Source organism: Diadema antillarum, unplaced genomic scaffold, assembly GCF_040938485.1.
Source record: "Diadema antillarum isolate AM-2024a unplaced genomic scaffold, OU_Dant_1.0 seq00002110_RagTag, whole genome shotgun sequence".
NCBI lineage: Eukaryota > Metazoa > Echinodermata > Echinoidea > Diadematoida > Diadematidae > Diadema > Diadema antillarum.
Genome location: NW_027272752.1, coordinates 42,208 through 67,708, shown reverse-complemented (window position 1 = coordinate 67,708; position 25,501 = coordinate 42,208). Strand labels below are relative to the sequence as shown.

Here is a 25,501-nt window from a genome sequence, read left to right as displayed (position 1 = left end):
ACCCGGATGTCCGACCATGAGAATAGCGCTAGTGATAGAGGACGCCTGCGCCTGGCGGCGAGTGAGGCTGTTACTGTAATGTAGACCTATGTAAACGGTGAGAAAGCAACGTTGAGACAGTAGAAAGACAGATCTAACCTCGCTCGATCAAGGGTCAAAGACAACGGGCGCGGTTACGGTAAGTTAGACGGAAATAGACGGCCGGCATTGAGTGATTGACACTACTACAAACACTACCACTGTACCAGGTATACATTAGTAGCCATGCAGGTACGACGTAGGGTATCTGTTGGGGAGTGTTGACTGTTGAGAGTACGGCTACGGGTGCGTAGAATCACATCATGTAGGGTATCATCTACCAGTAGCTAACGTTAGACTAGGAGAGTAGAGGGGTCTATTCACGCCGGTCATACTCATTACTAGTAATACTAGTATTTGACGCCTAACGTTAGCTGTTGTGTTAGTGTTATCACTGTTGTGTTAGTAACACTAAGTGGTTCTTCGTAGGAACGAAAATAACGCCTTACAGAGTGTTGGGGTCTAACTAGTTTCTAGATAATATAATTAAATTAATAATCATAAGAAAAGATAGCAACTAACAGTTACAGTTAGGGCTAGCCCCTGGAGTCTCATAGACCCTATTTGCAGGATTCATAAAATTACACATAACCCCATAAGTATAACGTTAGGGCTAAACTGTGTGAGCATTTTGGTAAGATTTTTATATTGTTGCATGTGTTGATTAATGGTAGGTTTCCTTTTTTTTCAGGTGCAGAGTTGTAACGTTTAATCTTGAATATTCTACTAACAGTCATATGTAAGTTGTCGCTTAATAAAAAGTAAGGTGGTCGAGTGCTAGACTAGAAACTACATCTTATCACTAATTACTAAACCTTTAACAAGTTACTATAGACCTGTAACCGTTACTTATAATATTTAGACCTTAGAAATATTTGTTTGTGATGAGTTTCAATAAAGTCACCTAGGAAGATCTTTTTTCATTTCTTTTTGTTCAATTTGTTTTATGCAAGATGACAGAGCATGAGAATTTTATGATATCAGTGACTCAGATGATAAATAAACGACAATCAGTTTGTATGGAAAGAGTGGTAGAACCTAGATCTAAATGTCTTCTGATGAGTTTACAAATGATGTATCAATGCAAGTGTTCCAAGGATACACTCAGATCAGTGAATGAATACAAATTATACTCCGAGATTATCACAGCATCACAATGTTTAATGTTCACTTGTTCATGGTTGACAGTTTACAACAGCATGGATAAGGCTGCAGCACCAACGGCGGCAAAGTCTCCCCCTAACAGCAGTGGTCCTCAGATGAGCAATGGTGCACAGGGGAACATATCTGATGCTGTTCCTATGACGGTGGATCTGTGTGGGCCTGGCACTGGGAGGGGGATGGAGCAGGCCAACCAAATGGATTATGGGAAGTCACTGTTGCATGATGGGAGTGCATTGTCAACTGAGCCTCTGAAGGAGGAGAAGGGAGACGGCATAGTGAGTCCACATCTTGGTGAGACAGCCAATAACTCTCCGCTGCAAGAAGGGCCTGCCGGAGATGCTACGAGTAGCAGCAACAAGAGAATGCTAACCTTGGATGCTGCCATGGAGGGTAAAGTATATCATCTCCTATCTCTCTCTCTCTCTTCATCTGATTAATATATTTCTGGTCTTTTTGACATTTGCTTCTTCATATCTTCAAAACGTATTATAATCATTTATAACCTCCTCTTAGAACCTTTTTATCGTAAACCTCTTCTGCAGTTGATATGGTTTCATTTCATATTGTAAATAATTTCATTTACCACACAGTTTGCAGTGAAGTGTAGTTGTTACTACGCAGTGTGCTCTATGTCAAATGTTTCATGATTGTTACCACTGAGGGATTAAATTGTCTGAATGAGATGTTCAAAATGATAGGCCCCTAAGGAAAATAATACTTGATTGATATACTAAGCTACTAAGTTTCATGATTATGTTCATGCTTCAGGGTACCTGAGACAAGACAAAGTCAGTTTAGGCATGAGCACTACAACTGCAAGAACTGCACAATTTCTTTTATTTTGATACCTAGTTCTATTTTAAATCAACAAGTCTTCCTTTTTGGAAACAGCTTCAAGTGGAGGAAGGTTAGTTTGCATGTATTTTTTGATATCTTGATGGCCACTTGTCTCAAATAAATGACTAAAAAATTGTAAAATCTAAGCAGTTAAGAGCTAGTACATTTGAAAGAGTATGATAAACAGATGCCCCTAGGCAGGGCTCCACACTAACTTTTTTGTTTGGTGGCCCAATGGGGCCACCAAAATCCTCATTTTCAAAGTTTTGGTGGCCCGAGAGAAAAATTTGGTGGCCCGAAAAAAACAATAAAAAACAGTAAAAGCCTTTCTTTTTAATGAGTCCAATCTTTAAGTTTTATCATAGTAAAAATTGGAAGTTGGACATATCTACTCATAAATAAACTTCAACAAACTCGCAACACTCACTCTCAGGCACTCGTTCAGTCCTTTTCATCCATCCTTTAAACAAAATTAACTGCTAATTTCAGGCGCAAAAAGTTACGAATTTATCGACATACTTTTCAAAAATTTTGGTGGCCCAACTTTCATTTTTGGTGGCCCCGGGCCACCGGGCCACCGTTAGTGTCGAGCTCTGCTTTAGGTCACATAGATAGGCACGTTGTGTATTGATCAGTGCTTCATTAGTTTAATTGAGCTTTCTTCTTGTCTTTGCAGACATTACACAGAATGTCAAGGTAGCAAGTGCTCAGTGGACACAGGTTTTCATGTAAGTGCAGAGATGAGTGCTTCTAGAGGTAGTGAATGTGCAGCAGTGAATGTATAGCAGTCACTTGGCCCAACTACAGTGCACCTCCGGTAAACGAAATCCTTAGCCGTTAGGACCTGTGGTTTTTAGCTCACCTGAGCCGAAGGCTCAAGTGAGCTATTGCGATCGCTCTTCGTCCGTTGTCCGTCGTGCGTAAACTTTTTACATTTTCATCTTCTTCTTGAGAACCCCTTGACCGATTTTCACCAAACTTTGCAGGTAGCATTCCTGGGGGGATAGGATCTCAATTTGTTCAAGTGGGCACCATACCCCACCTGGGGAGCCCCAAGAGGGGCCCAAACCCCCCAAAATGAAGGAATCTTTAAAAAAAATCTTCTTCTCTAGAACCAAAAGTGATAGAGCTAAGTTGATATTATGAATTAGTACATTGATGACTGTAGTTTCAAGTTTGTTCATGGCGGAATCAGGGGTGCCCCCCTTGGGACCCGGGGAGGGGGGTAGGGAGGGGTCCTAATGGGGCCCAAATTGTACATTTTCATCTTTTTCTTGAAAACCCTATCATAAATTTTCATCAAACTTGGCAGGTAGCATCCCTAGGAGGAAAGAATCTCATTCCCATCAAATGGGCACCATACCCCACCTGGAGGGCCCCGGGGGCCTAAATTTGGACCGAAATTGTAAATTTTCATCTTTTTCTTGAAAACCCTATCACAACTTTTCACCAAACTTGGCAGGTAGTGGCCCTAGGGGAATAGAATCTTAATTCCATCAAATGGGCCCCATGCCCCACCTGGGGGTGGGGGGGGGGGGGTAGGGGGGGGGGTGGGGGGGGGGGGGGGGGGGCCAAGGGGGCCAAAATTTGGACCGGAATTGTAAGTTTTCATCTTTTTCTTGAAAACCCTACCACAAATTTTCACCAAACTTGTTAGGTAGCATCCCTAGGGGGATAGAATCTCAATTCCATCAAATGGGCACCATGCCACACCTGGGGGCCCCAGGGGTCTCACCCCCCCCCCCCCCCCCCCTTCCTGTAAGGAATCTTTACAGATTTTCTCTGGAACCAGAAGGGATTGAGCTAAGTTGATACAATGAGTCGGTATATTGATGACTGTTGTTTCAAGTTTGTTCATGGGAAAATCAGGGGTGCCCTACCCCCCCCCCCCCCCCTCCCCACACCCCCTTGGGAACAAAGGAAGTGGGATGGGATGGGGGGGGGGTCCAAATGCGGGCCTTAATTTTCTATTTTTAGATTTTGACTTGCTGAAAACAACAATGGATTTTCACCAAACTTTGCAAGTAGCATTCCCATGGGGATAAGATTTCAAAGTGTTTGAATGGGCACCATGATTTCCTTTGCAAGGGGGGGGGGGGGGGGGGGGGGGGGGGGGCAGGGGGTTCAAACCTCCTAAGTTAACGAATATTCAATAATATTTTCTCTAGTTCTAAGCAAAAGTGATAGGGCTTTAAGTCTTTTTTCCCCAAGCTGCATAATCCAACATTCTATAAAGTACAGTGTACTTGGTAGGTATTTTCTTACCAGTGTGATGGAATATGTAAATGGACACCATGCCCCCACTCTCAAAGCTACCCCCACCATAAGTTTCCAATGTTCTCAGGTAGGAGTCTGCAAGAATGCATGGAAGGTGATCTTGCGATACTCAGGTGAGCGCGTGACCCCCGGGTCTCTTGTCTTTCATACGTTGAAATTTTGTTATAACCGAACAGTAAAGCACATAGAGATATATGGATGATAATGTTTGGGCCTGAATTTTTACTTTGTTGTAATGAGAAATGTGATATAACCGTTTTCGTTATAATGGGAGTGCACTGTACACTGCCATCATATGCTTCCAGGTGTCGTTACGCACAAAGTTGACCTTGGAAACAATTTCTGACTCTTGAGGAAGAATGTTTTACACTTGAGATTACACCATAAACAGGACAAGTCAGAGAGTTTTCACATATATACTTGTATGTCACATCCATCACATTTATCTGTATTTGTACATGGAAAACCTGTCCTTGAAATTTTGGAAAGAAAATTGTCACATAATAGGGATATAATGCTCTTTTTTCAGAAGTAAGATTTTGAAAAGAACCTGCTATACAAGGAAGGTGGCTGCTCAAGAGACAGTGAAGCCATGGGACACATCAGTTTCACAAAAAAAAAAAAAAATATGCATCCAACAGAATGTTGGAGAAAAACATTAATGGGTTTTGTTAACAACAAACGAGACAAGTAAAGCTTCTTTGAAATTGCAGTGAAAACGGCATGCCTGATGAATAAAAAATGTTCCTACCACAAGAAAATTGTCATATATGCTGTAATTCATACCATCTATGTTTTACATCCTGTCTGATTATCTTTATGCTTTATACAGACAGCGATGTGGCAGGCCTTGTTTTCTGCTTGATCAGGTTGTCTGCTATTTGTTCCGGTGCAATGTTTGCTTTGATACTTGTATGCTGTAAACAATTTGAGTTATCTGCCATGAAAAATGTTGGAACAGGCCACCCCCCCCCCCCCCCCAAAAAAAAAAAAAAAAAAGAAAAAGGAAAAAGAGAGATCCAATTGATTAAGTACAAATGTGAGCAGTCCTTTTCTCTTATTCCACTAAATTTGATCAAAACCAGGAAAACCACTTGTTGTGATGATAAAGTTTACTTTGGCTTTAGATTTGGCAACGATTGATTAACTGACAAGGTCAGTCTCTGAAATGTTCAAATTTTGTTGTCATTTTGATCACATTGGCCATCTTCCAATGCTTATTATACCAGAATTGAACTATAGCTTGTTCCTGCCCTGCATGTTTATATCAACATTTATCTTGGTTATACATGGTCAGAGAAAAAGAGGAAAGAAGCTTGTGTGGTTTATGTATTAAAGCATGCCGTGCCTCCAACAATTTCATGTTACTTCTGGTGACAGAGCAAGGAAAGGAAAGGGGAAAGGTTGAAATAACATGAGAACATGCCATTCAAGTAGACATCCGCCTTATTGTATTCCTGCAATCCAATACCACCACCATGTACAACCACATTACAGCCCGGATCTGACCAAAAATCTTAAGTGTCAGAGTAAGAACTGACATCCCATAAGAAGTCAGGAAATCCCCAACTGTAGCAGTCTTTAAATCAAGACTAAACACATATTGTCTTATTTAACTGTGCATTATTGTCAAGCACATCAGAAGCTTTTGCAGCACAGAGGAGTATGTACATCTAGGTTTTTTGACATTTACAAATTAATGTTATCACTATTACACGTATTATCATTGACATTACTACAACATCATACCTGATCACAATGGTAAAAGAGGTGGGGATTCCAGGGGAAATCCCCAAACACAGGAACTATTATAAAGTCATGTTATGCTGCAGTAAACATTTTGTGTAGGCAAATTCAAATAGAATTTAACTGTACCTTCTTTCTTTCTTTTTTTTTTTTAATTCAAAGCCCCAAATGCTATGCATTACTGAACCATTACATGAACTCTTGAGTACAGAGGTGAACATTTGTGTACACCCCTTCATGTGACAGGTCAAAGAAGAGAGACAGACAGACAGACAAAAAAAAGGGGGGTGCTAGAAAGGGAATAGTTGTAAAAAGTAGGCTTTCAAAAAACAAAATAAGACAAAATAAGGGGGCATGCTGTTGATGACATGATTTATTTGCTTTTAATCATGTCATAAAATGGTAAATGGTGCCTTGGTCATTCTCTTCTATGTACAGGCGACTTCCATTATAACTGAATTTCTTGAGACCAGCAATTTTGTTTCGTGATACAAATGTATTTGAATTTCATAAAGCTTCACAAAATATTGCATAAATGCACTGTACATGAGGAATAACTTTGGGACCTGCATTTTTACTTCCTTCGATTGAAATTTCATAACAACTTGTTTGTTGTAAGTGGAACACCCTGGATTGTTTTCTTGCTTCAAGTTTGTTTGTTTGTCTGTTTTTTCTACATGATGATGGGGGAGCTTTTACGCTCGAGTGTTGTTATTGTTGCTCTCTGAAATGAAAATGTGAAGCCAGAGATGGACACTTTCCACAAGGATCGCAATGGTTGACATGAAAGAAAAAAAAAATCCTAAATAAAAGACCTCTCAGTAATGGAAAGAAAATCGGGATTCCAACAGGAATGTACCATGCACTGGATAGTCTTGCATAAAGGCTGTAAGGACATTGTGATGTTTCTCAGGTGTTGAACAAATGGCTATTGTACTGGAGAAGGGGATAATATGATAACAAGACTAGATCAAGGCATCCTCAATACATCTTCTGTTAGTTGAGTTGCTCTAGTGTTCTCTTTTCATCAGTTTTTCACTTTACACCTACACTCATTACATTTTCAGGGAAAGTGAGCAGTTTGAGGCAGAGAGTTCCACAGTGGTAGAGAAGCTGATACAAGATGCTAAGTCTCTTGAAGGCAGGCTACTGCAGCAGAAGGAAAGACTGGTGTCCCATCTCAGACGACTCTCCCAGACTTTGAAAGTGCCATAACTGCCGTACAAGACTTGAGCGTACTACGTACATCTCTGTCATGAACTTGAGCGTTTTCTTTGCTGAAATCTCGGCAATTGACTTCCATGCTGTACATACAACCTCACATGATGTACACCTTTATTCACCACCCTGCCAGATAATGCCACTGTCACAGCCAAAAATGGAGCTCAGAGCTTGTAGAGCTAGTGAAAGATTTGCGTTTGAGAATTATTAGAGTAATAAATGTTGATTCCTCATTTGCAGAATGCATTGTTCAGTTTGTCATGTTAAAGAATTATCAAGAGAGAGAGAGAGAGAGAAAAAAAAGGTATTCTTTTGTTGATTATACAGTGTTCCAATGAATGAACTACAGGTGCATCCCTATCAAATGGGCATTCATAGGTACCTACGTTAATACAGCGTACACACATGCAGGGCTGTGTACAATCATGACACGTTAAGCCCTATTTGCATGAGGGTAAATTGGCTTATAAGCATGTTCACGTCAAACACAGATTATTTACAAGTGAATTTGTACTCTTGCAAAAATGATCTCTCCATATGTGTTTTCAACAACGACATTACCTCACTTTTTTTAAAGTTATACCGTATAGGCCCGTGCATGTTTATAATCTTCCCATAAGAGTGAGATCTTGAATCCTTTTGTTTGTTATAACAGGGTTTGCCTTATTTGGACTTATCTCACATTTAACTTTTTTTCTCTCTCTCTCTTTTAATGTGAGAGATTCTCGTGGATACTGCACAAATCAAGGTCTACCACTGTGATGCACAAAGGATCAAGAATGCAAATAGCAGAATGGCAATTCAAAGTTTCATTTTAGTCGTGTGGATTGAAAAGGTTTGACACTTTCCTGTCTGAATTCAGGCTTTTCATGACATTATGAAGTAACTAAAAACACAAAAAACCAAAACCAGTGTCACTGCTTCAATGTGACTAGGTGTGCAGAATGAAGCTCCAGCTATAGAAAAAAAAATAACACTTCCTTTACAGTGTAAATGCTGGAAGAGTATTACACAATGTATGTCACTCTTCACAAGTCCCCTCCTGATGCCATGATGAGTCAATAAACAGTGAAAAAAGAAAACAACAACATGCGACGATGAGACATTCTACTTAAGTTGTTCTAATGTTGCCTTGGGTACTGCATGATGATTAATGACATGCATGGTGCCAAGGTCCTCGATTTATTGATATGCATGCTATAAACGATCCTACATCAACAGTCATATACTGTTGAAATATAGCTAAATAAGCTGTCTTGCAAAGTGCTGCAAAAATAATTTGACATACCATGTAGACCTACAATCACAGATCACCTACGGTAAAAATTCCTCACACATTTGATGTACACGTACTCCTCCTAATCCACCATTTTACCATCAAGGTGTGTTGTGTGTGTGAATTATGATTTCTGCAAACTGGCACTGTCAATAAAGGTGGCCATGATTACTGTCACATGGCCTTGGATAGCTAGTCAAATTAAACAAACAACGGTACACTTTTTGTCAAGAATCTATGTACAAGGCTGTTGCGTGGGAGCATCCCACAAGATGTATATTCAACCATGTCATTTGGTCATGCCAATACTTTTTGGCTTGTTGTGTGGAAGCATCCCACAAAAAGTATCCAACCATGCCATTGAGTCCTGACAACACGTTTTGGCTTCTAGAAGGAAGTCCAGAACCAGATCAGCCCTGCATGGTTTGCCTTCTAGGGCGACTTCTGTTATGACTAAATCCTTGAGACTGGTAGTTTTCGAACAGTTAAGTATATAAAGATATAGATAATTATTTTGGAACCTGAAATTTTAACTTGCAACAAGATTTTCATTATAACCCTGTTCATTATAACGAGAGTACACTGTACAGCAAAGCAAAACAATTGAATATCACCATTGTTTGTGGAAGAGAAGAGGGGGATGTTTGCATCTCTGGGTTTTTGGTATGGTTGCAACAAAATGCCATCGATTGGACCCATTTTCTTCCCTCTACCATCTCATGGTCCAGTCACCCGGGCATGAGCGGCAACTAAATTCTAGTTTGCTTTAATATGTAAATGTCATTATGCTGCCAATAAATGCCATGATGGTTGCTATGTCTTGCAGATTGCGATTACTGAATTTCAAAGTGGCAACGGAAGTGACAACTTTAAACTATCCTACCATGGCAGTGATAAAACATTGTGAAATATGAGGAGTCATTTCTTTTGGTAGCTGTTCTTATGTAAATCTGTCATGTAAAATATGTGAGTTTACTTGGCCATGTTGACATTGGCAACAACTTGACTGTTTGTAAACGTACATGCTCCGAACATGTGAAATAATCTCTCTTTTCCTGTGATTACACTTTATGTATCTGACACAAGTTTGGAAACCGAGCACTGAGAGCCTACAAGTAAGAAATAGAAAAATAGGGGAATTCTTAAAAAAGATAATCCAACCAGCTTGCTTTCTTTCTTTTTTTTCTAATTGAAAAAGAAGGGGGCAGGGTAACAATGAATTAGTAAAATTGTCAAAATCAGAACCGAAATGGCACAATGTTTTTTGTCCGCACTCAAAATTCTGATGTAGAGCTGCACATGCATAGTCCTGTTCATGACAGAGTGAATAACTATAACTTTTCCATTTGAGTTGTCATAATTCTCAATAAATGTTTTCGACGTGAATATTATTTGTGATTTCTTGAAATAAAATATCTTAAGCCAGCTGTGTATCTACATGATTGCTTTGCTGTATGATGGAACTCGGATGTTTTGAAAAACAAACAGCTGGAGTTCAATGTCTTGTCCTGTGTGTACATTGTATTATATAAGAAGTTCAGATTTGGTTGCATTGTTATGTGTTTGATCAAGTTAGGTTGTGAGGTGGTATGTTGGTATAAAGAGGTCTGTTGGACTAAGGTCAATTATTTGATACAGTGGACTCCTATTATAATGAAGTCCTTGGGACCAGCAGTTTTCTTTCGTTATATTGAAATTTCGTTATAACCAAACAAATAAACAATAGAAATACATAGAGCAGATAATGTTGCGGCCTGAATTTTTACTTTGTTGTAACCGGAATTTCGTTATAGCCGTGTTCGTTATAATGGGAGTGCACTTTAGTATATGAAGTTCTTTGTGACACTAGACAAAACATACATAAAAATATGAAAAATAAATTTCGGGAAAAAAAACAAACAGTGATGGTTATATCAAGCCATTCATCACATAAAATCTCTCTCTCTCTTTTTTTTTTATATTTTTTTTTAAACAACATATGAAGTTACATCACCAGAAGTGGATTAAAAAGAAAAACATGTCAGGGTCTAACTAGAGTAAAGTCAAAATTTTCACTGTGTGGAAATTCATGCAATTTGCACAACATGAAACCAGTATGAAAATAGAAACATACAAAGATTTTGCATATTATAGATGCAGGCCTACATGTACTACTATTTCTGACTTTGGCTTTGCAAAATTCATCATGCCAAGCATAGCAGGAAAAATATTTCTCACCACAAAATTTCCACTTTTCCAGTGTGTACGCCTTTCTGGATTTCAGCTGAAGATGGACCTAAATATGGCGCATGCATATTTTCTTCATGTAATATCAAATCTAGGCAATATTTCCATGCCAGCACTACAACCAAAACAAAAAATATGAGAGATGTATGACTTTTTAATTACGTAGAATATTTATTGGGCAGAATGTCCAAGCATCATTTCAATATCTGGCCGAACTTGTATACTCTCATTTACAGAGGTGTGTCAATATCAAACTAATTCAATATGAATAAATAACGACATGGTCTTCCACATTGTATGGCTGCAATTGCTGTGTTTTCTCGTACTCAAGCACAACGCTTACAGTACATGAACATACTGACAGAAAGACAACTGTCAAAAATGGGCATGAAACATTCACATCTAGTCCATGGAACAGCCATTAAATTGCCCTTTCAAGTTCTGAAAAGCAGTGCAGTGATCCCTGCTTGATTGGGAAGGGTTGGGAGGCAAGCTTTTCTCCCATTTAAGCTGAGCTCCCACTATCAAAAGTGAGCACTGTACTACCTAACCCATGCCTGAAATTGTGCTCCTGACATTTTGAAGTGTGATTATTCAGAGTCGATGAAAACTTGATATAAATCTTTCAAATTTCTGTACAATATACAAACTGGGCTGCTTGATGTTAGGGAATACACAATAAACCTGCATGTTAACAGACTGCGGGAATGTCCAAGCCAAAGAAAATAAGGCTGCGTGACACAGATCTTGGTAGATGCCAAATCCTCCTTCATTATCTGGCAGCAGATCATTTGCAGTTTATGCAAAACTCCCTCAAGAATTTGGGCTGACATTTTAATAGGTAGTCTGAGAAGACATGAATACAGTCAACCTCGCCAAAGTTGACCTCGCAGAAGTAAAAAAGTGGCTGAGTCAGAAGAAAAATTATATTTTGGAAGAATATATTGTGCTAATTCCATTGCATAGGGGTAAATCAAAATTCATGAAAACTGAAGGATTCTCTCTGTTCCTCTTGTACTTGTTGACTATGGCAAGGTTGATTGTACTTCATGCTGCTCAAATGTAAAATTCATATTTGGGAGAAAACCCCTAAGAAATATTAAAATCTATGACATAATAGCTATAATGACACATTTCCAAATATAATATAAAGTTGCATATATGCAACATGAGGTAAGTTTCTTATTACAGACATTGTATGTCAATGTCAGAAAAAAATACTACCACAGTCACAATTACATACAGATTCCAATAGCTGATATCAACTGCCAGTAACATAGAAACTTTTGTGCGTAAGATATTTCAGGACGTTAACACATAATCTGCACCAGAAAATTTTTAAAGAGTATAATCCTGTGACACTGTAGTTTCAGGATAACACGAGATGGAATGTGTGTCACATCTATTTTCACCAGGTTTGACTCTCCATTCCTAGAATTCATACTTGTACATTGATTAAAAAGAAAGAAACATCTCAAATATGTGAATTCAGTGAATGCAGGAATAGTAGAAATTCAACACATCCGTCAAGTTTGAGGAATATCAGACAATTTGATGAAAAATTATGACTTGTTCAAAGTTTTGATTGAATCCATTTACTGACATCACTAGATAACAGCTACATTATACAATTTTGTGATGTCCCAGTTGTGAAACTAAGTAAATTCTTAACAGAGAATTCTACAAAATTGAACTTTTTATGTAAAGCATACATTCCCTTGACTTATTATTGACATATTTAAAGGTAATGCTATTCCTTGTCTGTTCCAAAGTCATCAAATCAAGTGCTCTTTCCTTATGATACAAAAATAAAAATATGTGAAACTCTCCTTATATTTTCTTCATATCATTCCACAAATATGACATCATAAAATGTTGTAGTCTTCTAACCCAGTGATGGCCACACCAAAACTTTAAAAATTCATAACTTTAAACATATCGGGTATTGTTTGAGCTTCCCCAAACTTCACTGATGAGTTCATTGTTACATTTTTTTCTGAATCAAAACGTAAATTTGAGGTCAGTTCCCCTGTAATGATGTTAAAGGGTGTGTACAGTTCTGGTCGAGGTGAGAATTAAGCTTTTAACGTTTTGTGAGATATTCAGAAACCACTCTATGAGATGTCAAAGAGCATGCAATTCTAAGGGGTATCAAAAGTTTATTTGATGAAAATCGGTTTTGAAATGGCTGAGATATCCAAAAACAAGGTGAAACAAAGAGATCATAATAAAAGGTGTGGCCTGTAGTCTTTTATTATCACTTTTTTGGATATCTCAGCCATTTGAAAACCAATTTTCATCAAATAAACATTGAATCCTTCTTAAAATTACATGCTCTTTCATATTTCATTAGAGGTTTCTCATTATCTCAATTAGGAATGTAAAAAACATGAATCCCCACCTCCACCAGTACTGTACAGCCCCTTTAAACGTGACCAATGTTAATAATGTAGATATGCACTTATGAAATGTAATGACAGCGATTAATTTGGTAGCACACTATTACCAATGTATCAAGGGATATGACAGTACAGGTATATCAATAACATTCACTTCCTATCCTAGAAAACTAACCAAAATCGTAATGATATATTTTAAGGGAGTTTTAGCTGGTACGAAGAAAATACATCACAATACAATATACTGACAATGGCAAGCCTGATAAGAATTCATTTCATTCTGAATGCATTGTCCACACTTTGGCCTTGTCCCCACATCTTGGTCATCCCAGAGCAACCTTACATACCATAAATCTCTGACAGTCATGGAGGGTTGCAAGTGAGGTACACTGTGACAGGTGCATCAGGTGTACCTGTAGTGTGTGGATCTCTCCAGGTCAATCGGAGAATTGCAACGGTAACCATGGTGATGCCAGGAACTACCACCACTTCTCGCAAAGGACGTCTGAATCTGGAACACCGAGGTCACGCAGGATGGCCTCCATGTCGGCTATCATCGGAGGCGGGCCGCAGAGGAAGCATCGTAGAGGGCGCCCTTCAAGTCTCTGAATTGACGCCTTGACGTCATCTTTACCTATTCTCCTTCCTGTAAACACAAGGGAGATAGGACTTCAGGATTTTAACTTACGTGAATCTCATAAAAATGTTATAACTAACTTTGTGGGTAAGAAATATTTTGACTGAACATAGTGATCAAATTGCAAGTGCATAATAGGTAGCTGTGGTGGAGCGAATGGACACGATTGTAACAAAACTCTCCCTTATAGAATGAAGTGAACATTCAGGTCCCAAAATTCTTTTCTTTTTATTGTTAAACACTGTACTGCTTGGCTAAATGAAATCTCAATTAAACGAAAGACCCGAGGACTTATCTATTACAGGAACTGCCTGCACTCAAATACTTTCTTTTTTTACTAAACTGCACAAAATTCTTAATAAACACGGCATGAATACACATTCAGTTCATGGAAGTAAATATTAGTTTTCATGGAAAAATTCACAAATAAAATCAGACTGAACTGAAACTGAACTGCACTCACTGATTAACCTTGTCCAGTAACTAATGCCTCAAATAAATGTTGGAGTTGATGTCTGACACTACAATCTGCAAGAAAAATGTCAAAAAAGAGCACTAGAGGTATGCAAGAGTTTTCCTTTGTGTATGTGTTTGTGTGTGCTTGTGTGATTTTTCTTTGTTTTTTGCTTCTTTTTCTTTAAACCTGAATGCTGGGAGATATGATTCCAAGAGTTCAGGTTATACGGTAGAAACTGAAATTTTTGGTCACACAGTGTAAACTTGAATACTGGGAGACATAATTCAAAGAGTTCAGGTTATACTGTAGAAAAAAGAAATTTTGTGTGTGACTGGTCTTTCATGCACAGCCAGGACTGGTTACATGAATTTCCTTGTTTTTAATCCCAACGAATAAAATATAAAATACTTTGACATATCATAACAAAGTATTTGCTTGCCTTTATCTTTGTGCTAGTTTTACGATGTGCAAAATGCATGAAAATTTCCAATTTTACATTACATGAGGAATATATTTCACCACTTACCTGTGAGTGCTGGGTCAGCCATCGACTCCCTAGTGACGAAAAATTCAGCCGAGATGTCGGAGGGATGTTTTGAAATGATGCCTTCAATGGTGTCCTAGAGTGGAGAACATGTAATGGATGATGATGAAATTAATAAAAGTATTAAACTTGAACCATGTGTGATGATCTGCATGTTTTAGAAAGCATACAAAAACCCAACTGGTTCCGGAAGTAACACTCCCTCATATACAGTCAAATGTACTCTCAAAGAAAAAGAAAGAAAGAAAGATATAACACGACAGAACAAAACATGAATAACCCTGGCGGTGTTTCATGAAGTTGATCTTAAAAGTTAATGTCAACTTAAGATGATGGGTTTCCCTGATCAGTTTTATCAATAAATGCTTTCAAGATCTGCTTCAAATTGTTATCAAAATTTAGGGGAGAAATTCTTTGTCCTTTAACCTTATTTCATAAATCAATGGCTGAATGTAAAAGTCTTCAAAATTTTGATTTTCATTTGGAAGGTAACATATCACTGAAGACACACACAGCATACCATAATTTTAACTTGATCTTAATTATCAAGATCAACTTAAATTCTTTGTGAAACACCATAACCGCTGAGAAAATACCAGAAAAGATGGTTTCATGGTTTGTTTTTTTTTAAAGTAAAATTGACTGATAGAGCGTTTTGAGGCAATGGTATCCTAAAACCTTATCTGCTTTACGTATGTCATGGCAACCAATATGTTAGCCATCTGCCCTTCTGGTCCTGATAGCTCCATCAAGTAAATTGCATGTCACTTGGGAATCTGCAAGTTTAGCTGGGACACACCTTGAAAATGAGCTCAGACTTTGAGGCTGCGCTGAAGAGCATCTCCACTTTGCCAGGGGTGTAGGCATTGGCATCGTCCCTCCGTGCGGCGTGCAGGTGTGCTGTGTGAAGTAGCATGGACACCAGCGGGTTGATGCCTATTCCCCCTGCTATGAGTAGAATGTTCCGGGAGGGGTCACCAGGTTGTGGATCAAAGATTAGCTGGTCACCTCCTGCTCTGACATGAACCTTTGATCCCACAGTGCACTGAAAGGAAAGGGGAAAGTTGTAGAGGTCCATTTAATAAAAGTTTCTGACACAAAGGAAATGGTAAAACAATATCATAGATAATAAAAGTTTTTGACACAAAGGAAATGGTAAAACAATAACATAGATAACAAAATTTGATAAAAATGCACACTCGAGTTCAAGCTCGACAATTGTTATAATTATTGTCTCCATAAATTTGACTAAATATCTTTTCAAAAAAAAGTAAATGGCAATGCCTCTCTGTAGTAAACACTTGGTTGGATTCTTTTCACTCTCTCCTTGCAGCCACTCAGCTAAACAGACAACTCAGCTAAACAGCCAGCCAGCTCCAACCAGATAGATAGACAGACAAAGAACCATACACACACACCCACACACACCCACACACACACACACACACACACACATACATACACAAAGTCAATTGCCAGCAAAGCACAATTTCCATTCATCTTGGGTTCACTGTGCCAATCTTTCTTCATAATAGAGCAGGGCATTGCACCAGTATAACAACTTTTGATATATGATACTCCGGGACAAGGGAAGTGGTGGCTGAAATGTGCACTCAGTTAAGCCCTATGGGGTTTCCCCTTATCTTCCCAGGCATATCACAAATTGCTGCCAAGTTTTTCCTACAAATTTTGTAAACATGGGACTCTGTAGCTGCATTAATCTACTGCATGTTTTTTTTAATCAATCTTTCTATCTACCCATCTTTCTACTGATCTACTCTGATAAGTACTAAATATTCATTTTATTTAAGTAGCACACACTAGACTAAATTTGTGTACCTGTTTATGCACCCAGAAAGCTGGGGGATGATCAGTATATTTTACTGCAAGTCCCATGTGTCCATGTTCTGCTAAGTCTTTGGGGGCCGAGCTCATAGAAAACCCACCCACAGTCTGAACCTTTGGTATGAACATGTCAACCCTGCAAGTATGGGGAAAATAGCCATGCAAAGAAAAAAAAAATGTTTTTGTTTTATTGAGGCTGAAGGCAATGATATAACTGTAAAACATGATATATTTGCGGCATGAAATTTTCGCAAATTGACGCTGGCATTCAATGCATATAGTGTAAACAAGAACTTTCGTGTGCACTTTAATTTTGCGAATCTTGGCGCTCGCGAAATTTGCGAAATTAAAATGCACGCGAACATTCCTCGTTTTACAGTATGATTGCAAACTGGCAGCAAATCCCAACTTTGGTTAATGACAGGAAAATCTTAAGTTGGCAGAAATAGAGAGAAAACAGCAACTAGACTTCTTTGAGACATTTTTAAATGAAGGCATCAAATGACACAAAGAGGTTTCTACTAGATGTAATGACAAGTAGAAATAATGAAAGCAGACAGACTAGCAAATTGATGGACAAATGCAAAATAAAAGATGGATGGTTAAAACAGATAGATAAATAGATAGATAGATAGATAGATAGATAGATAAATAAATAGATAGATAGATAGATAGATAGATAGAAAGTTCAATATTAGATTAGTTGATCAAATGACAGGCCTGGACAATGGCAAAGAAGATGGATAATTACAGTAAAAAAGCATAAAGAGTAGTCCTATACAGATACATATTGCACCTATAAAGATGAAAGCAACCAGAAATAGGAGAAAGAAAAGTATTGAAAGTATGGAAATCATAATACAACATATAGGACAAGGTCAAGGATGGTTACATTATGCAACAAAAATTGTTGAGACTATAACACTTGAATACCGTTTGTCACATAATATCAACTGATGACATCTGCACTGTGAAACTTGGACCGAGAGCTATTACAGCAACAGATGCTTTGTGGTGACATTGAACAATGGGGAAATTCTAAAAAGGAAACCACTGAATCCATTACACAATTTCAAAAGGGATGAGGATTTGCTTTGAAGGAAACTGCTGGGCTAAAGAAGACATTTTTTTTTTTTTTTTGGGGGGGGGGGGGAGGGTGATATCTGGTCTTGCTTTGAAGGGATGGTATAGTCTTGGTTGAGATGGGGATTCAGGTTAACTCTTACCATGTGAGATAACTAGAAACCACTTACATGAAATATAAAAGAGCATACAATTCCAAGAGGACTTCAAAGTTTGTTTGATTAAAATCGGCCTTGAAATGGCTGAGATATCCACAAACAAAACAAAACAAAGTCTCCTAGTGGTCCTAATAAAAGGTGGGACCCATCTTTTATTAGGACCACTTTGTTTTTTGGATATCTCAACCACTTCACAACCGATTTTAATAAAACAAACTTTGAATTCGTCCTATTTTGTATGGTCTTTAGTATTCCCTATAAGTGGTTCTGAGTTATCTCAGAAAGAATCTGCATCTCAACCAAAACTATACCATCTCTTTAAAGTTTGTGTGTCTCTTTGGCAACCTGGCAAATTAAAGGTCCTGTTGACCTTTGGGAACAGAGATTTTAAAAAATATTTCATGATATATGTGTAGTTCTGTTGTACCACAAAACATCCTATCATATAACATTTTTGCAATAAAGCCTAAAATATAAGGAGATATCATTATTTTTCTCAATACACCATAACTGTAGACGGTTTAGTCTGGAAGCATTTTTTATCATAACTATTGTTCACATTTTGTATATTTAACAATGCTTAACATCAATTTTACAGATTCAGATTTTTACAGTGGTTGTTTCTATCCCTAACTCTCATTTTAGAACTATTTTAAAGCACTAATGCTGGGTTTTTGCTTCATCTGCAAATTGTAAATTATGCCTTTAAATTCTTTTCATAAATTGGTATATTGTAGAGGTAGGTGATTAGAACCTTGCCTCAGAATTAAACTGGAAACTTCTTTGTGATGAAGAGGGAAGCAATACCATAGATTTCCAGTGAATTTATTTGGACCCATCCCCCACAAAACAAAAAAAAAAACAAAAAAAAATGTCAACTGTAATTCTTGGTACAAAAGGGGAGTGTGTTTTTGAGTGACATGGGGTTATCTTTCATTTCATTTGTAAAAACTCTGAGGTACATGACTGTAAGATTTCATACACATTATTGGGAGACGTTATGTTTTTCTACCACGCAAAATTTTGTGATGTTTGCAAAAGGGGCAAAGAACGTTAAGAATACATGCCAATGACATATCTATATAGCATGACTATGCTTTCTGTGAAGAGAAAACCAAGAAATGATTACTGGCGTTCACAGAATTTGCGTGCCTATCCTTTACATGAGTATATCAGACTGAGGTACTAGTAAACATTATAGAACTGCAGATAGCAATGGATCATGTTTTTGCGGGCATTTTTTTGTGACTGTTTGACATATGAAGAGAAATGGAAGAGTGACAGCAAAGGGACTAAATATGGAAAAATAAAAAGCACAGCTGTGATGCAAAGTTGGCATGAACTAAAAAGTGTTATCCACACTACAACCTCAAGAGTCACAAAGATCATGAAGCAATTTATACATGAAGAGGGAAGAGGGTACAAATGTCTGGATCACACAGATTATCCCAATAAGAGGCGTCCCTGGATGACACAGAATACCATATTCCTGTGTGTGTTTGGATTTATGTTACATGGCCACCTAGGAAGCACTTGAATGCTTAAAGGATGCTTGAAGGGGATTATAACAAATTATACAAATGCATGTGGATTGAATTAATGTAGCAATATTAGTGGAACACATCAATGAAGTTTGAGGAAATACGACAATCATTTCTAAACTTATGAAGTTTGATATTACACTGTATTCTATGTTCAAGATATAAAGATATAAGAAATATTTAGAACAAAAATTAAACATACTGCCATTTTGGAGCATAATTGAAGAACACTTGACTTACCTCTTTCAGAAAGTGAGGAGAATAATATTACAATTAACATAATGTTTGTAACAAGTCCAAATGTTTACTTTTCCGTTAAAAATAAGTGGAATTCTCTTTAAATTTTCTTTATATCAATGTTCTTCTTCTTCTTCTTCTTCTTGCTTGTGGTCATTCTGATCTGTCAACTTGTATCAATGTCCTGCAGTGATGTCACAAACTGTAGTAGTCTTCTCATCCAGTGATAATGATACCAAAGCTTTCAAAATTTATAGCTTTTGAGATGTAGTCTAGTTTTGTTTTTTTCAGACTTCACTGATGTGTTCTACTTTTAAAGATTGCTGCATTTACTTAATCCATGCGAGTATTGGGGTATCATTCCCATTTAAATGAGCAAGGTACCATGGGATGGACAAGCTTTAAGTTACCTCCAAAGGATATAGGCAGTGAGAGCAAAGTACCTTGTTACAGGGCTCATTTGGCAGCAGAATGAGGCACCGTAAAGGAAAGGTATAGTTTTGGTTGTAATCCTAATAAAAGGTGGGTCCAACCTTTTATAGGACCACTTCGTTTTGGGATATCTCAGTCATTTCAAAAGATTTATTCATCAAATAAACTTTGAATTTCTCTTAGAATTGCCTGATCTTTCTGACTTCATATCTTACAAGCGATTTGATGAATATTGGCTTTGAAATGGTTAATCAAAAAATAAAATCATCCTAATAAAAGGTGGGTCCCACCTTTTATTTGGACCACAACCAAGACTATACCATCCCTTTAAGATTGGAAGTTAATGGTCTATTAACTGAGTCACAGGGAGAAATAATTGCTCGGAGAGAACCCAGGTTCATTGCTCTTCTTTCCGTAAGGGATTTATGATGGACAATTTAGTCTACCCCGTAGATACAACACATTTCCTTCAAATGAAATGGGCAAAAAAAGACTGGAATCCTAAAAATTACAGAGGATAATCACACACATCACTGAGCATAGGTACACAAAAATTAGGCACATACAACACACGAGACAGCACATCCACACATTAACAAAGATGAGTTTGAAATCCCAGAGGCGCCATGTGAGATACACATAAATTGTAGTTAAGTGGCATTCAAGTGGACCTAACTACAGTATTTTCTAATCTAATATTTGCATGACTTTGCTCGGGCTTTGACAAAACTGTTTCACCTTTTTTACTGACTCTAATCCTTTCATACCATCCGAAGGGAAAGATTCTTCTGTATGTACTTCAGTCAAACACGATATCATGTGTATAGTTACTAATAAGTGATGCATTGTTTCATCATATTTTTTTTAATTTTTTTTTTTTTTTTTTTTTACAGGCAAAGTAGAGTATTACCTGCTCATGAACCCACATTGTAGGAGGGTAGTCACTGATTTTGACCGCAAGATCTAGCTTTTGACTTGCGGTCAGTTGGGATGGACTCGAACACATGGAGTATCCCGTGAAGATCTCAATGCCCGGGATGAAGAAGTCAACCCTGAATATATCAGAAACACAGCAACTTGTTGTAAAGTGCTTGATTTCAAGTGTAAGTGTGTGTGTATGTGGTTTTATTTTCAATTCTTAATTGCCTATTTGATCCCTCTATAAATTTGCATCATGGACTTTAAAGGGACATTCCAGACGATTTTCATAATTTCACATCATGTAGTACATAAATCGACAACTCCATGTATAGATTTGTGGAATTTAATGTGGTTCTTGAGCAGAGAAACAATACTTTGAAAAATCTTAAACAAATTACACTGAACAAGGATGATGACATAGGAGGTTCACATATTTCGGAAATGTAGCAGCGTAATTCCATTACAATACCGCTTGCTTGCGAGTTCACCTGTGTGTAATCTATGCATGCCTTCTTCTTTTGTTCTGCTTCCTTGAGCCCCAACTCAGCATTCTTATGGTGACTCTGCCATGTCATCATCCTTGTTCATTGCAATTTGTTCTAAATTTTGAAAATATTCTTATTCTTTATCCCAATTATAACAAATTTCTGAAACTCTGTCCTCAGTATAACTAATTTATAGCTGATCAAATGTAAAAATCTGAAAATCATCCGGAGGTCTCCTTTAAGCTCTTGGCAGACTGATAGTTCCTTCATTCTAAGTAACTGTTCCTTTAGTTTGCCACTATCAGATTGACTCAATACTTGTTCATGTTCCAAAGTATACCAGATTCTTTTCCATTATGTTTTCTTTTCATCCTACTGCTTCACATAATCAGCAAATCTCACGTGTCACATACATTGGTACATGTATTATCCATGATATAACTATCTCTATGAGGAATGAAAAAGGACACTTAAAGGACAAGTCCACCTTCATATACATAAAGATTGAGAGAATGCAGCAATATTAGTAGAACACATCAGTGAAAGTTTGAGGAACATTGGACAATCCGTTCAAAAGTTACGAATATTTTAAGTATCTGCGCAGTCACTGCTGGAAGAGAAGACTACTACAGTATATGATGTCACATGCGTACAACTATATATGGAAAATAAAAAGAGAATTTCACAAAACTTTACTTTTTGAATAAAGTGCACAGTTCTTCAACTTGCTACTGACGTATGCTAAGGGTAATATTATTCCCCCTGCCTTCTGAAAGAGAGAAGTCGAGTGTTCTTTTGTTATGGGAGAAAAATGGAAATATGTTGAATTTTCTTTATTCTTTCTCAATATCGTTGTACTCATGTGACATCACAAGCTATAGTAGTCTTTTCATCCAGCCCTGACTGAGCAGAAACTTCAAAAATTCATAACTTTTTAACGGATTGTCCGATTTTGCTCAAACTCTCACTGTTGTGTTCTACTAATATTGCTGCATTCACTCAACCCACATGTCTATGAAGGTGAACTTGTCCTTTAAAGAGCAAGAGGAAGAAATGAAACAAGGAGAAAAACAAGGAAACACTACAAAGACAGACAAATTTATTTCAATAGAGAACATGAACACATACAGGGGTAAACATAGAAATAAATTACATATCATATCAAATGGTAAGCTCTCCATTTGTTCACATATCCTGTCCTTTTGAATAGATGTTGAACAAAAACAGGTTAATCATTTTTTTTTTAACACATATTCAGAATCTACATGGATATAATGTTGCTTTGCAACTATAATCAATCACACTGGAAGATCTTGTCACTGTCTGAAGTGAGCATGGAAAGAAGTTATGGGAGGGGAGAAAGTCATAGCACCAACAAATAGAAACATTACTAGAGGAAAGATGATTTTACTCTGAATCTCACCATTGCCCCGCCTTGAAGGTGAATTTGGGGTCGTCGACCTTCAGTGTGAGCAGTCGCACAGTTTCCGAGGCCTGCTGAATGGAGACTACCTCCGCTTCAGATACACCCTGGTAAAAGAAGTAACAATAACTGTGTATTCTACCAACATTGTGTTTTTCTGATAGTCTACTCGTTGATTATAAAGCCAATCTGAATGTAGTGTAGCACTGTACTGTGATGCTACAAATTTCATTGAATGTAATACATTAGTACATCATCCTTTTGAAATAGTTTGAACCTATGTACTTTGGACTTTTGGATTTGCTCTACCTATTAAACACTGGGATGATATTTGTGTACAGTAAGGGCACAACCCTGTCAGATAGAAAGGGAAAACAAAAAATTTGTCTGTCCAGGAGAGCAAACCAACATTTCACTGTAACTTTCTGAACTAACCGGTTCTCTGTAACTGTGAGCTGTCCTGTCTAGATGATCACTCATGGTTCTTAGAAGACTTGACCTGCAATCACAAAGAATAGAAAAAAAAGAAAGAAAAGAAGATGAAGAGGAGGAGAAAGAAGAGGAGAAGCAGGATCAGAAGGAGGGGAGAGAGGAGAGTAAAAAAGAAGAGTGGATAAAAGAGGTAAAAGGAAAAGAAGCAAAGGATGAGGAGTAGAAGGAGTGTTGTTATCAATTACAAAATTATGATTTACAGCTAGCTCACAACATGAGACTTCATTGGCTATTGAAACACACTGGGCTATAACATTCATATTCATTATACACCTAGCATGACCATTTTTGGGATGTCTGCTCATGCTACTTGTTTTGGGTTTTTTTTTTTTTTTTACCTCCAACAACATATGACCACATATGATAATTAGTAGCTAGCGTCATTGAGCACTAGATGGCGCTCTCGCGCAAGTACATCGTTTTCTACACACGCAGTGCTCAACTCTTCGCGATGATCGCTAGCTGTAGCAGTTATGACAGGGTGCAGTGATATCATTCTTTTCAAAAGTAATACGGCCCTATGTCAAACGACATGTTCGAATCACAAACCTGAACTACTTTTGCCTTCCTTGTACGTTGGTTTGAGTCTGCTACGAACCGCTAAGGTAGCCCGAGGAGGACGATCTGTTAGCACGCCAAGTCGAAATTTTGCATTTATTTGTCGTGACCTTGGTGTATTTTGTACTTAATCCACATTGCGCAAAATATGGCAGTGTCGAAACTTAACTTTTTTCAAAATTGAAGTGTTTTCTGATTTTTTGAAAGGAAGATTTATCGACCCCAAGAAAGCCCATGTGGTAAGAAAGGTACACGAAATGGACCTTGCAATGCCTGTTTCAGTGAAATTGGCTGCCTGATCGCGCAGCCCGTGGAGAGCTTCGCGGTTGCTCCCACAGGAGTCGCTATAGGTGTTGTGTGATTTACGACTGCCCGCAGACGCCGCGCGGCGGCCGCGCGCTGGCTCGGCGCTAGCGAGCTCTCTACTTATGAATATGATGATGGGCGAATCAAAGCCACCACTACGACATGCCTACGTGTATGCGAAAAGTTATTAAAATGCGAGATTTTTCCAAGAAAATGAAAAGATGGACTGATTTAAACACTGTTTATGTGTACGTCACATATCAATCTACGGATAATCTCATTTCATGGTTCGGTGAAAATCTGATTTTCTTATGATGAAGGCTATAATTAGGTCTAGTTATTACATAAATTGATTACTGAAACCTTGCAAGGACTAGTCTACCAAGTCACTCATCAAACTGAGGGAGACATTCCACACTTCCACAGACCTATCACTGTAACTTTAAGTTGCAACTGCTCAACAGGAAAAATATCTCAAACCAGAGCCCAGAGGACTTTTACATTCTTTACTGTCCAGACAAGAAGAAATAATTTCATTTCACAGGGAGACTTGGCAGCTGCAGCTCTGGGGCCTAGCTGTCTTATAAAGACTTGTGATAGAAATCAATCACAAGTTTCATGAGAGCTTCAATGCAAGTTGCGATTGATTTTGGGACTCGTGATTGATTTGAAGGCTTGTAAGTTTATAAGACGGGGCCCTAAATTTAAACTTTAAGTTTAGTCCCCATAATTGGAACAGAACAGAAGGTTGTGACTCTTGACTTGTTCCACAAATTAATAAGGTTAATAAATCAGATATTTGGATGCAGGCTGTTTAAATGAGCATGATTTAATGGAGCTTTGCTCTAGATAAACATTAGAGGGTCTACAGCAGCTCTATTTTACCTTCGCATATATGCGCATCGCGGGCCTCTCTTATCTCGTGGGTCTCACCCACCCAGCCAGCCCAGCCGGCCGGGGCCCGGCTGTTGAGTGGAAGAGAAAGGACATGCCGCCGCGGGCCGCGCCGGCCGGCCGGAATAAACTTTTGTTTCACTCACCTTAATATTGAAAGAGACCTCCAAGCAACAGCTTGCGTTTTCCTGACCATGCACACACTCATTTCACTATTCTAAAAAGAGTAACAGGACATATACTAGTACTTTTGAGAGTTTCTCC

General features: G+C 38.0%; 2 protein-coding genes across 2 annotated transcripts; one reads left to right on the top strand and one right to left on the bottom strand.

Annotated features, from left to right (window-relative positions):
- The first annotated feature begins 55 nt into the window (after positions 1–55).
- Positions 56–7,666, top strand: LOC139713960 (uncharacterized). Its single transcript, XM_071625685.1, has 4 exons — positions 56–178; positions 1,267–1,632; positions 2,756–2,807; positions 7,170–7,666. The coding sequence occupies exons 2-4, from the start codon at positions 1,278–1,280 to the stop codon at positions 7,315–7,317; spliced, it is 555 nt and encodes a 184-aa protein (XP_071481786.1). The 5' UTR covers positions 56–178; positions 1,267–1,277; the 3' UTR covers positions 7,318–7,666.
- Positions 7,667–13,581: 5,915 nt separating this feature from the next.
- LOC139713958 (oxidoreductase NAD-binding domain-containing protein 1-like) lies at positions 13,582–25,476 on the bottom strand. The gene is made up of 7 exons (XM_071625682.1): positions 25,384–25,476; positions 23,423–23,486; positions 22,988–23,094; positions 21,069–21,210; positions 15,662–15,907; positions 14,845–14,938; positions 13,582–13,870 (listed from the first exon to the last, which is right to left on the bottom strand). Exons 1-7 carry the CDS (start codon positions 25,443–25,445, stop codon positions 13,704–13,706), a joined length of 882 nt encoding a protein of 293 aa, XP_071481783.1. The 5' UTR covers positions 25,446–25,476; the 3' UTR covers positions 13,582–13,703.
- Between the last annotated feature and the right edge of the window lie 25 nt (positions 25,477–25,501).